The sequence below is a fragment of the Solanum lycopersicum genome, chromosome 1 (genome assembly GCF_036512215.1).
Source record: "Solanum lycopersicum chromosome 1, SLM_r2.1".
NCBI lineage: Eukaryota > Viridiplantae > Streptophyta > Magnoliopsida > Solanales > Solanaceae > Solanum > Solanum lycopersicum.
Genome location: NC_090800.1, coordinates 87,188,020 through 87,202,020, shown reverse-complemented (window position 1 = coordinate 87,202,020; position 14,001 = coordinate 87,188,020). Strand labels below are relative to the sequence as shown.

At 36.9% G+C, this 14,001-nt stretch overlaps 1 protein-coding gene across 2 annotated transcripts; it reads left to right on the top strand.

The window, feature by feature from the left end:
- The first annotated feature begins 63 nt into the window (after positions 1-63).
- Positions 64-11,866, top strand: LOC101246184 (uncharacterized). Of its 2 annotated transcripts, none has more exons than XM_004230334.5 (14): positions 64-564; positions 640-724; positions 2,961-3,000; positions 3,089-3,337; positions 3,759-3,858; positions 3,958-4,032; positions 5,567-5,665; positions 6,323-6,439; positions 6,522-6,637; positions 6,739-6,838; positions 7,260-7,618; positions 7,785-9,531; positions 10,415-10,552; positions 10,688-11,866. In XM_004230334.5, the coding sequence occupies exons 1-14, from the start codon at positions 433-435 to the stop codon at positions 11,531-11,533; spliced, it is 4,203 nt and encodes a 1,400-aa protein (XP_004230382.1). In that variant the 5' UTR covers positions 64-432; the 3' UTR covers positions 11,534-11,866. The 2 variants fall into 2 exon arrangements, with proteins under 2 accessions (XP_004230382.1, XP_019067312.1); XM_019211767.3 differs by having other exon boundaries at positions 326-564; positions 3,759-3,878.
- Positions 11,867-14,001: the final 2,135 nt, after the last annotated feature.

The window sequence follows — 14,001 nt, the reverse complement described above, 5'->3', positions numbered from 1 at the left end:
AATTAAATTATTTAAAAACAAAAATATCTTTTTAACCTTTAAAGTTTGAACGTCAAATGAATTGAAAAAAAACACTCTTCCTTGCTAATTCATACCTAAATTCTCTCTATGTCATTCTCATATGAATCAAACACCAAAGCTATATGTATATACAAATATACTTGACATATACAAAAGTTTTTGTTGCAAACTTTTAACACGCAGCGCAGTTAAACAGTTAATTATCCTCTTTTTTTTTTTTTTAAATTACAGAGAGTCTCTTGTTCACCGGTCCAAGACGCCTTTTAATCGGTCCTTTTTAAAACCATAGTTGTTCATTTTCACTGAACCGGCTAAACACTCCAACAACCACCAGCACTCGCCGGAAAAGATCTATCAATATAGTCAGATCCATCTCTTTGTTGCTTGCATTTTGCCGGAATAGTTGAAAATATGCTGCGTCTAAGGGCTTTTCGCCCGACAAATGACAAGATCGTGAAGATTCAGATGCACCCGACGCATCCTTGGCTTGTAACTGCTGATGCATCCGATCACGTCTCCGTTTGGAATTGGGAACACCGACAGGTTTTTCTTCTCGTGAAAAGTTTTCGGTATTTTACTTTCTGTTTGTTGGATTGACAAATCTGTTTTGGTCGCCAGATTATTTATGAACTGAAACCCGGTGGTGTTGATGAGCGGCGTTTGGTTGGTGCCAAACTGGAAAAGCTTGCCGAGGGTGAATCAGGTAAGTGTGCTTATTGTTATTATTTGATTGGCGTGTCAGTAGCATCAACAATATCTACTACTATGATTCAATCCCAAACTTCTGGGATAGGGTATATGCTTCATCTTAAATTGATTCACTTTTTGCTGACGGTCATCTTACTTTGAATCTCCTTCTTTACCCGGGCTTGGGACTGACTACATGGGATAACATTAGGATGGTAAGCTAAAACAGGTAGAATTTAGGTTGAGATGTCAATGCTATGCATATATGTAGAACGTAGCTGGTGAACTCAACAATAAAAAGAAAACGTAGCTGGTGAACTCATTGTTATGCAGGTATGCTGCAGATTGTATAATGACAAAGGAATTGGAAACTGGGAATGCAGATTGTATTATGACAAAGGAATTGGAAACTGGGAAGTGACTAGTGATAGTCACCAAATTGGTGACTTTATTTATTATTGCTATAAAATTTATGCACCGGATTTTTCAAATATTCAAATTAGTGGAAAGTTAAAGTAATACTTGTAGGAAAAGAGAAGTAATTGAAGGTAGTCTCTATGGTAGTGAGAGAAATCACACTCTAATTAGAGAATTTAGTAGTTCAATTTTGATTCAGTTGTTTATTGATGGAGTCCCAGATAGACCTTTACTTGATAAGATTAGTGTTGATACAGACCTAAGTCAAATCTCGAATACTTGTATTTGAGCAAATCTTAGCTTCTTGTGTTTTGGCATATGTAGGGAAAGCTCAGGTCGAACTTTCCTCTTGACACTAGAATATGATTTTTCTCTTGAGATTAGCACAGCCTGGTCGTGGACGTGACACTCTATAAAGGAGATCAATTAGATTATCGGTGTTAAAATATCTTCTTCTTTTTTAAATAGTTGTGATGTATAGACAACTTGTCCTCACCTTGAACTGTACAAAGAATTCTCTGAGCTCATTTCAATTCTCTGGTACATTTTTTTTTGTTCAAATTCTTTTGACTGGTTATATATATTTAAGGGGAATCTTTTCATTTGTTCATTTCTCTATGTCACAAATCCTTGCTGACTTGTATATTATATACAATAAGTGGAAAAACCTTAGTCTGGCCTTTTCAGAGAGGGGATGACGATTAGATTAAGATTTGGCTTTTCAATGGTCCATTTGCATTGCCCTCATAGATTTAATGTCTGTATTGGGAGTATCTTCTTCAATCTCTCTCTTTGCACATGGCTCTCTTACTCCCCCTTTTTTAGTTTTTTTTTTTTATTAATAACTAAGTGATTCCGTCCTGGTGATTTTACAAGGTGTAGTGGACACATTCGGTAGGTTGACAATTAACATAAAATAGTCTAACTATGATACTCTTTTCAGTTCGGATAAGAACAGAATGAATACACAAAATATATAGCCAAACAACCTGAGCCCAGTCAATTTGATATTGAAGGCATACTTGATTGATTGATGTACCTTGGAAGTAATTTGACACTAGATTAATGGTACTTTTGGAAGGTCAATAGCCAGAAAAGGGGTGGTGGTTTCCGTGGGAAGAGAACAATGTCTTGTCAATATCGAAATCTCTTGAATGTGTGACACTTAAAGATTCATGAGAAAAAGTTGCTTTGACTATTGAAAGATTGATATATGATTTTCTTTGAGAGGTGATACGTTAACATAATATTTAAGTGGAGGCCATATGAATGTTATTGACGTCTAAAGTAATAGAACTTGATATCCTTCACGAACTGATATGCACTAGAAGTTATGTTCATAAGGAGTGGTGGATGTTGCAAATGAGAACTCTCATCCTACTGCATTTGATTGGTATGGTGGAGGTGGGGGTGGGGGGGTATGATGGTATTGTTTTAGTTTCCTTGGATGTTGTGTTGAGATTCTAAATTCTTTTTGAGTGTTTTTTTTTCCGAGAAAGTTGAGATTTTTAAATTCTAGTGGCTTGGGTTAGTGGTGCTGGTCAAATGTATATTCACTCTATGAATTTGACCTTTTAAGGTTGGAGTAAATCAGTGAGAATTGGCTCACAGTATTGAACAAATTATGCACTCGACTGAGGTGCAATGCATGTTGTGGGTAGTGGGCTAACTAACCCTATAGGAGTCCATAATTTATTTTTTTTTGCATATTGGCTCACTTTATTCATGTTAGTGAATTATATTGCATGATATATTTTCAAAAGAGTAATCCTTTAGAATATCATACTGTCCTTAGTCATCTATTTTTTGAAACTTCTCTTTATATTTGAATGCAGAGCCTAGAGGGAAACCTACAGAAGCCATACGAGGTGGGAGGTATTGATGCTTACATCGGACTTCCATATTTTTCCAGTTTCCATAGTGTCTTTGTTTCTTACTATGCCATTTTGGTGCATGGTTCAAGCGTAAAGCAGGTTAGCTTTTATGATGATGATGTACGCTTTTGGCAACTCTGGCGAAATCAGTCTGCTGCTGCCGAGTCTCCAGCAGCTGCTGGTCATGTCACTTCAACTTTTACTTCTCCTGCTGCATCAACCAAAGGGCGCCATTTTCTTGTTATTTGTTGTGAGAATAAAGCTATTTTTTTGGACTTGGTGACAATGCGTGGTCGCGATGTACCGAAGCAGGAACTTGACAACAGATCACTTCTATGGCAAGTCTTAAATCCATTAAGTTCTTTTTTTGTGTTATCCAGCCTTTTGGAAAATGGTTCTTAACAAATTTAATCTTCTTGAATGCGCCCAAAAGTTAAACTATCTTTTTGCAACTATTTTTTAAGACTGCCATTTCCTATGAAATTAAGTTTTCTAGGCTACTATTTGATTGAATCAGTCTTGCCAACTACCAGTCAAGCTAGAGCATCTCAAGTTTGTCTCACTTAATCAATGGTTCACTAAATGTACTTACTATCCTACCTTTTAGTTATTACAGAAATTGCTCTTCAGCTGGTGAATACTTCTTTGTCATACTGGTGTGTAGTGTTCTGCTGACAAAAATTGTTCTCTGGGTTATAGAATGTTGGAAAAATGCATATCTGATTATCTTAATTGCTTGGTCTTATGAATTTCTTGCAGCATGGTGTTCCTTTCTAAAACAACTGCTGTTGATGGTCCTCTTGTGGCTTTTGGAGGATCAGATGGTGTAATTAGAGTTCTTTCAATGATAACATGGAAGGTCTCATTTTTGAATATTTGGTTTGTCAAGTCTTTCTGATATTTGTCCATTCATTGTCAAAATGAGTAGATGAATAACTCTACCATTTCTTCTCTGCAGCTTGCACGAAGATACACAGGAGGTCACAAGGGAGCAATTTCTTGTTTGATGAATTTCATGGCTGCTTCTGGCGAGGTACTTGTTATGCTTCCAGTGGATACTTAGATCCCCTTTTTTATCACCCTACACTATGTAGGACTTGAATTATTTTAGTGCTTTATCTTTTTATCTGGAACCTAGTGTTTCCATCTATAATTCAACATATAGGCTGGGCTTCAAAAGTGTGTCCTTGATTTATACTTGGCTATATGGAGTTTGTAGGTGTTTGGACATGATTTGGTTGACGTCTGAAAAAAAAGAAGAGTATTTGAAGTTGTTAGAAAAGGGTTCTTGTTAGTTTTGGTCTAGCTGGTCTTCATCAAAAAAAAAAAGTTTGGTCTGGCTGGTTTCCTTTTTTTGATGTGCTTGAAATTTTCCTCTTCTCACTTTTCAATAGATATTAAGATGTGTATACAACTTAAACGTTATCAAAAAAAAAAAAAGATATTAAGATGTGTATTTCTATAAAAAGTTGTATTTATTCAGGCCAAGATATAGTGCATCATTTGCAGCTTTTATATGAGTTAAACTTGCAATTTGCGTGCATTTATTAAAGTTACCAGTTTAAAAAGAAATAAAAATTGCATGTGTTTATCTTCATTGTGCAAAGGAATCAGCCAAAAGAGATTGAGTATCACATCTCTCTTTTAGACTTCTAAGGCTTGTTAGCTAAGAACTAAGTGAGTGTCTCTAGTGTTATTCCTAGTAAAGGAAACATAGTGGCAGCATAGATCTCCAACATAGCTAACGTATTCTTTTCCCCTATCCTTAGTGTGTCAAATTACTTCAATATGATTTCATTACTCAAAAGTTGTGTGTTTAGTACCGCAGAAAAATAATAATAGATCTTGATTGTGAAAGTATGTTTTCCAGTTTTTATGAGATAATCCAGAGAGCTGAAACTAAATTTATCTACAAAGAAGTACTTCAACTTGAAGAATGATGTTCTCTATCTAACAACTTAAAACATTTTTTTTTTGACAAGTAACAACTCTAACCTTTAGGTGTGGTGGTTCATACATTTCAATTGAAGTGGACTTAGGTTCTCTTGAGTATTTCTTGCCTTGGCAATTCATTTACTGTCAGATAGAAAGTCTTAAATGAAGCTAATGATTTGTCAGGATAATATTGGTTTTTCTGTCAGAGAGAAACAAGGGGAAATGGGGAAACATCTATCTAAGGTCCTTGGCTTGCATGTTCTGTACCTAGTTCACTTTGCTGTAAATACATTTTAAAATGGAACTGGATTATTCCATTCTCAAAAAAATGAAACTGGATTACAGAAGCATATGTGTTTGCTCTTCATCCATTCAACATCTGAAGGTCTCTTGTATTTCCTTTCTCGATATGTAAATTGAGAAAAAGAAATTGACGTTCGACAAAAGAAACCGAAATGTTGTTACGATGAATATGGAAATTTACTATTGAGATTTGCTACTGTCGACAAAATTGCTGGAAGTCACAATTTTGTATTTTTGTATAATTTCACAAACGAATGACTAGGACTGTTGCACTTCTTATATTTTCTGTTTGATATCTCATTGCAATTTCCTTTGTTATGTATATGCAGTCTCTTCTAGTTTCTGGTGGTAGTGACGGATTGCTTGTACTTTGGAGTGCAGACAACGCTCTTGATTCAAGAGAGCTTGTTCCTAAGCTCAGCTTAAAAGTATCTTCTTATTCCTTAAGTTTTATCCTTTTAAATAACTACTGCAATTTAATTTCATCAAGTAAGATTTTCATTGTCGATGCTAAAAGCACAAATGAGAAAAATTCAGCCTGTGGAAGAATAGACCAAATAAACAAGGCTGGTGTTCCATTTGATGTGTTTCCACTCATTTACCAGCTTGTAGTTCCTAGTATTAGATGAAGAGTATTTCCCACGCACACACGCAGACAAACACAGGGACACGAGAAGGAAGCATAAAAAAACCTAGAGTATAAATATTTTTTGGTAAAAATTCTTGTATATGGGTGTTTCTTGCCCCAACATCAATAGTACTATTTCTTTATCCCAAAAATACAAAAGTATAAAGAGTTCGAAAGAATTGAGTTGAAAGACTGGCCTCCTGGTGCCCAACTCTGCCTCTTTTAACACAGAAACAGCATTTCATCAGAAGTCTTTATCTTTCATAGCATTCTTTCCTTTCATATTTCAAAAATGTGTTCTGTTATTTTCCATTTCATTACTAACCACTTGGTCCTTTTGCATGGATTGCATCTGGAAAACCAATGATAGATGAAAGTTGATTGAACTGCAAATCCTTGCATGCTATTATCAAATCCTTGAAGCTTTTCTTGACCTTCCAATGTTATACTTTTATAGGCTCATGATGGTGGGGTTATTGCTGTTGAGCTCTCCAGAGTTATTGGTAATGCACCACAGCTCATTACTATTGGTGCTGATAAAACATTAGCGATCTGGGACACCGTCTCTTTTAAGGTATGGTACTAGATCTGTTGGATTTGTTGATTTACACACAGCGAAAATAATTCTGATAATATTAATTTCAACTCAATTGCAGGAATTGCGTCGAATAAAACCTGTTCCAAAACTAGCTTGTCACAGTGTAGCATCCTGGTGCCACCCACGGGCTCCCAACCTTGATATTTTGACGTGTGTCAAAGATTCCCATATATGGTAAGCATACTTCACAGACCTCCCTTGGTTGGAGTTTTGTTAACACTGCTTGTAGTCTTCGCTTTCTGGGCAGAACATGATACTCTCTTGCAACTTTGCAGGGCTGTCGAGCACCCCACTTATTCTGCTCTTACAAGGCCGTTGTGTGAACTTTCTGCTCTAGTACCTCCACAATTACTTGTCTCTCACAAGAAGCTGAAGGTGAAGCTACTATAGATAAACAATTTCGTTAATCTTAACATTTTCCTTGCTATAAATCTCCTCTTTCAAATCTTACCTATTTTTCCTTATGCAACTCCTTAGTTTTTGGAAGATTGATAATTTGAAGTGTTAGATCTACACTATGAATTATGACGGCGGGAAAATGAATAACCAATATATGTTTATTATTTTAGGACGAGCAAAGCCTTCCTGTTTGAAGTTCGGCTATTGTTATAGCTTATAGTATCTCTATAATGTGAAGAATTTATACGTCTTCTACTAGATGATTTTGAGGATTGTTTACACACTCCATCATGTCTTATAGGGTTAAGATTCTATATCAGAAGGCATCTAGTTATTTGATTTTTTGAAGATGACTAGACTACAATTTTTTTTTATGTTTTCCTCTCTGGCCTTGTAGGTTTATTCTATGGTTGCACATCCTTTACAGCCACACCTTGTAGCTACTGGAACCAATATTGGCATTATTCTCTGTGAATTTGATCAGAAGTCTCTTCCTCCCGTAGCAGTATTGCCAACACCAACAGAAAGTCGTGAACATACTGCTGTCTATGTAGTTGAAAGGGAGTTGAAGCTGTTGCAATTTCAGTTATCTAACACCACTGCTCCAGCACTCGGAAGTAATGGGTCTTTGAGTGACACAGGAAGGTTCAGAGGAGAGATTCCTGAGCAACTCCACGTCAAACAAACCAAAAAGCATATTACTACTCCAGCTCCACACGATTCTTACTCGGTTCTTTCTGTCAGCAGTTCTGGGAAGTAAGTGGTTCCCAGACATCAGGCTTAGCATAGCAGCCAGCATCTAGTATCTTCAACATTGTCTTGATTCATCTTGTTGCCTCATATTGTTCCATCATCTCTGTAATATTTTTTAAAAACTTCTATTATCCTGTTTTACAAGGTATCGAACGGTAATGTTTTGCAGGTATCTCGCAATTGTATGGCCTGATATACCTTACTTCTCTATCTACAAAGTCAGTGATTGGTCAATTGTTGATTCTGGAAGTGCAAGGCTTTTGGCTTGGGATACTTGTCGAGATAGGTTTGCTTTGTTGGAGTCTGCACTTACTCCTAGAATTCCCATCATTCCAAAAGGTTCATCAAGAAAAGCGAAAGAAGCTGCTGCAGCTGCAGCACAGGCAGCAGCTGCTGCTGCTTCTGCTGCTTCTGCTGCCACTGTTCAAGTTCGTATATTGCTGGATGACGGGACATCAAATGTATTAATGAAGTCGGTGGGAAGCCGGAGTGAACCAGTTATTGGCTTGCATGGAGGTGCATTACTTGGTGTGGCCTATCGAACTTCTCGAAGGGTTAGTGCTGCTGCTGCTACAGCAATTTCAACAATTCAATCTATGCCATTATCAGGCTATGGAGGTAGTTCTGTATCTTCATTCAGCACTATGGAAGACGGTTCTCAAAAATCTGTAGCTGAAGCAGCACCTCAGAACTTCCAACTATATAGCTGGGAAACATTTCAACCAGTGGGTGGTCTTCTTCCTCAACCAGATTGGACTGCATGGGATCAAACAGTTGAGTATTGTGCTTTTGGTTATCCACAGCACATTGTCATATGTTCCTTGCGCCCACAGTTTAGATACTTGGGGGACGTTGCAATTCCTTTTGCCACTGGGGCAGTTTGGCAGCGAAGGCAGTTATTTGTTGCTACACCTACTACTGTTGAGTGTGTTTTTGTGGATGCCGGGGTTGCGCCTATTGACATAGAAACGAAACGAAGAAAAGAGGAAATGAAACTTAAAGAAGCACAGTCAAGAGCTATTGCTGAACATGGAGAATTAGCCTTGATAACAGTCGACAATCAACAATCAAATCCACAAGAGAGGATAGCATTGAGACCCCCAATGTTACAAGTTGTGCGATTGGCTTCTTTTCAGCATGCACCCTCTATTCCTCCATTTCTGTCATTACCTAGACAGTCAAAAGTTGATGGTGATGCATCGAGTGTGCTCAAGGAGATGGAAGCTCGTAAGGCTAATGAGGTGGCAGTTGGTGGTGGTGGGGTTGCAGTAGCTGTCACTCGTTTTCCTGCAGAGCAAACACGTCCAGTTGGACCTCTTGTTATTGTAGGTGTTCGAGATGGTGTTCTTTGGCTAATTGATCGATATATGTGTGCTCATGCAATATCCCTTAGCCATCCTGGTATCCGTTGTCGATGCTTGGCAGCTTATGGAGATGCTGTAAGTGCTGTAAAATGGGCCAGTCGACTTGGCAGAGAACATCATGATGATTTAGCACAATTTATGCTTGGGATGGGTTATGCTACTGAAGCACTTCATTTGCCTGGAATATCCAAGAGGTTAGAGTTTGATCTGGCACTGCAGAGTAATGATTTGAGAAGAGCGCTTCAGTGCCTTCTAACCATGAGCAACAGCAGAGATATTGGCCAAGAAACTGTTGGATTGGATCTGAACGATCTTATGAACATGACTAAGAAAAAGGAAAATGTTGTTGAAGCTGTTCAAGGAGTAGTTAAATTTGCCAAGGAATTTATGGAACTCATTGATGCTGCAGATGCTACAGCACAAGCTGATATTGCTCGTGAAGCTCTTAAAAGACTAGCTGCTGCTGGTTCTATAAAGGGAGCTCTGCGAGGTCAGGAATTAAGAGGTGTTGCTTTACGTCTTGCAAATCATGGGGAGTTAACACGACTTAGTGTATGTCACTTGCTTTGTTTCTGATTTTGTTTCCAATTGGCTATATTGACATGACTTTTTCTTTTTTAAGTAAATCTACTAGGCAGGGTACCTAGTAGCTCATTTAATTGATTTTCTCAATAAACCCTTCACAATGTGGAAATAAAAGGAGGTGCAAAACATAAAGCTACAACCATTTAGGACTTATTGAGTGTCCAAACTTGACAATGAGGTCTAAAATTAGCTAAGTAAATCATGGATGAGCTACGGTATGTGTAACTAATATGTGACCTATCCATTGACCAACACTGGACCATAGTTAGTACTTCAATTCTGGGCAGTCGGCAGTGGCATAAGTGTGTCCCAACTAACAGGATCAAAACTGGAAAGTAGAGTTAGGCAAACAAATATCTTGATTGTGAATTCCATCATCATCTTCTGGAAGCTTAAACTCTTGACTGTGGCCATTGAGTGTATTACCTGCTATTATTTTCAGATGCTCATATACATTTGAATTTTTAGCTGGCTCTTGGCTTCCTGTATACCTTTTCTCGCTTGATCATATTTTTCCCCAAGACTGAATTTATCATTTATGCTATCAGATTTAAATTAATTTAACCTAGAAGATTAACCATTGATTTACATTTCTGCGCTATATTATTTTCCTATAATTCTTGGTCTAAAGGAATCAAAAAAGCAGTCAAACTCTTAGGATCATTCAGTTGTTCTGCTTCTAGTGTATTCTGTCACCCCCCCCCCCCCCCCTCCACCTGTGCTAACATGATAGGAGTTCCCTATGATATTTGAGATTGATTGGATCAGTTGCATGACAGGGTTCAGTGTATATTTACTAAAGATATTAAGAGAGAATTTCCTCATGTAGTGACTAATAAATCTTTTGCAGAACTTGGTAAACAACTTGATATCAGTTGGTGCGGGACGGGAGGCTGCATTTGCAGCTGCACTTTTGGGAGACAATGTACTTATGGAGAAAGCATGGCAGGAAACTGGGATGCTTGCTGAGGCTGTACTACATGCACATGTAAAATTTTGTTTTCTAAATGTTTGATTTGTGTATGACCTATGAGTTAGGGCTTCAATTAGTAGTGTCCATCTTCTACTTTATGGATTCTATCTCTTGATTTAGTGTTTGTTACTTATGGTCTCATCTTTTCAGGCTCATGGCCGACCTTCAATGAGAACCTTGGTCCAGTCATGGAACAAAATGTTGCAGAAGGAGTTGGAACACACTCCATCAATGAAAACTGATGCCGCGGCTGCATTTCTGGCCTCCCTCGAGGGGTCTAAGCTCACAAGTTTGGCAGATGCTGCGAAGAAGCCACCAATTGAAATACTGCCACCTGGTATGGCATCTCTATACGGTCCAAATCCCGGTCAAGCCAAACCTCTTTTGGGGAAGCCGGGGTTGCCACAACCTGGCAAACCACTACTTCTGGAAGGATCTAAAACAACAGCACCAATTGCTTCTGTTCCTGCTGGAAGCAACACACCTGCAACATCAGAATCAGGTGTTCCTCTTAAATCAGAAAACGGGGCTTCCACTACACCAGAATCAAGTAATCCACCTGCGTCAGACTCTGGTGCTGCACCGGCATCAGACTCTGGTGCTGCACCCGCATCAGACTCTGGTGCTGCACCCGCATCAGAAACTGGCGCTGCACCCACGACAGAAACTGGCGCTGCACCACCGGCGACAGAAATTGGTGCTACACCACCCGTGATAGAATCTGGTGCTGCATCCGCAACAGAAACCGGTGCCACTCCTGCAGAATCAAGTACAACCCAAACATCAAACTTGGATTCTTCAGTTGCTGCTGATGCAGTTGTGCCTGCTACACCAGCATTGAATGAATCAGACTATCTAGCGTTGGTCCCATCAACATCAGCTCCTGCAGAACCAACTACAATTGGCGCAATTGTTCCATCCACAGGTCCACCACCTGCCACCGATAACAAGAAACCAAGTGTTCCTGGTGAACGTCTAATGATTGATTTTTCTTGACGTTCCCTTACAGCACCCTCACCTTTCCATGCAGATTCTCTGTCGTACGAGTGGTATGGATTTCTTGCATTACATTTCTAATTGTGGAGTAGATATATATTTATACTCGTTTATATGCTTTAAGTACTACACATGCTGCGGTTGAATCTGTGAGTTGATAGGATTGTTAGATTATAGTAGGTGTTAGGTTTGTTTTGTTAATATCACTTTGTCCTGTCTGATCCTTATTCTTTGATTTGGTGGAATTTTGCCAATCCACGTTAATCTTGTGCTCCGTTTTCCTTGATTTTGTAACCTTTATGTTTTCATGTAATTTGATTACTCCCTTCATTATTTTGTGCTTTTCTTGGATGGACTTATTTTTTATTTGGTTCAAATTCTTAGGGATAAACATGCCCGTGAGTTGTGACGCTCCATTCCGGGGCTTATTACTCTTTCAGCATTTAATTGCTTCTGTATTCACCGTCTGTTTCATGGTATTTAAGTTGACCTCTAGATTTCAATTTTATCACTAAAAAATGTATTTTGAGTAGTATTTTTTTTTTTAATAAAGGAAAATAAGGGACATCGTCAAAATATTGAATGGGGAAGTTTCTATTTATGCTCTGAACTAATTCTGAGCCTTTTGTCAAGTTTGACTGTAGATGGAGTTTCAAAATGGTCTTTAGTTTTGAATCTTTATGGGTATGTCTTCCAACTAACATTGCACTTATATCTGCTTTTAAGACACATGAAAAATAGACGTCAAAAGTTGACTGCTTGGATGTGAAATAGGATTTCTTTTTATTTGAACCAAATAATCAAAGTATGAAATTTGAGTTCTCACCTAAATGATTAAGTCTGAATACTTTCTCATCTACTATCAGATAAAGAAGTTTATCTTGCACCAACTCCCGGTATTAATTTGGTCGTGCGATTTATCTTTTTCTAATTTTCACTTAAATAAAGTTTATATGATTACAATGACTTAGTTTCTTGTTTTAATGAATCGAAGTGATTCAAATATCTTAGTATCAATATCTCGATTGTAAAATAATTACTATTATCTTTAATAATGTGTTTCCATATTTTCGAAGATCGATGTTGTGAATTATCTGCCGATCGAATTTTCTGTTTACCACAAAAGAGAGAGAAATCTTCGTTCCTAGTGGGATCGTGTGGTTTATTGGGTCAGTCAAATTTGGTTCAAATTCTATATTTATCTTGAATAATGTAATAAATATAGTTAAATTACTTGAATGAATCAGAGTTCTAAAATTCATAAACTTCAAATTTTGATTTCGCCTCTAATCACTCTATTTAGATGGACCAGAATCTTGAACCCATAAACATTTAATTGAAAAAATGCCATAGTTTTATAAACTTAAACGGAACTTTCGTCATTAGGATTAAAATGGATGTAAAATAAGGATCTCCCAGGTCCCATTGTGAAGCACCAAAGGAGCTAGAATTAGACAAAAGAATAAGGAAAAGAGAAGTTCAAATTGAACAAATTCCAAAATATAGGAGGTTTTACTTTCAAGTTGGATGGAGAGAGGGAAATGCAAAAGCACAAAATATGGATAAAAGTTTACACTATGACATAAAAGCACTTGTAGAATCTTATCACATTTTTATGGGCGTAGAATAAGATTGGGCAAAATATCAATCACACTTATTAAGATTATGAGAGTTAATTCTGTCTTTTAAGTTAGGTAAAATGGCCTAATAGCCTCCTTAAAGCGTGATTACACTGTTTTGCCTTAATATTATTTATCAAAAATATTTTTAATGATATTACCTATGATTTTTTATTATACATAAAAAATTGTTGTGTTAAATATTTGTTCCCAAAAGAAAGTTGAATAAATTCCTCAATGTGTGTTCAAATTTTAAATGTATTAGGTGGTCCCTAATTCTTTTAAGACAGTGACACATTTTAATATAAGTTTTTTTTTTTTTTTGAAAAAACAAAATAGAAGTGGAGACGGAAAATAAACATGGCGTCTAGAATTAGGTGTGCTTTATTTTTTATATTATAATAATCAAGTCTTTGGAAAATTAATTGAGGAGAAGTAGCATACTTAATTAGTCTTTAAGAAAATGTGTTACGGATTTCTTATTGTTTTTTATTTCTTTCTAATATCTCTTATTATTTTTAGCAAGTGATTCAGGTTTACAATCTTAAAATTAATAATGATATTTACGATATGAACAATTCCTTATATTTTAGTTATCGAGTTAAGAGGGGGTGAAGGTTTTCATTCGAACCCTCCCCAAAAAAACCGGACAGATATGGAATTAGTCGAGACTTAATTCCTAATTAAGCCCTAAAAATTTAAATCCACCCCCACTTATATTTTTAGTGAATTATATAAATTGACTTGGTTTTTATTTATTTTTTAAAAACAGTATCTTGGTTGAATTAGGAAAACAAAAAATAATTCTTACAAAATATTTTATACTCCGTAGTTTTTATTTATTTCTGA

Excerpts from the sequence above, each read along its gene's own strand:
- LOC101246184 (XM_004230334.5), top strand. The coding sequence starts at position 433 with ATGCTGCGTCTAAGGGCTTTTCGCCCGACAAATGACAAGATCGTGAAG. Across the intron at positions 3,001-3,088 it reads GAAGCCATACGAGGTGGGAG|CGTAAAGCAGGTTAGCTTTT; the intron begins GTATTGATGCTT and ends GCATGGTTCAAG. Across the intron at positions 9,532-10,414 it reads GGGAGTTAACACGACTTAGT|AACTTGGTAAACAACTTGAT; the intron begins GTATGTCACTTG and ends AATCTTTTGCAG.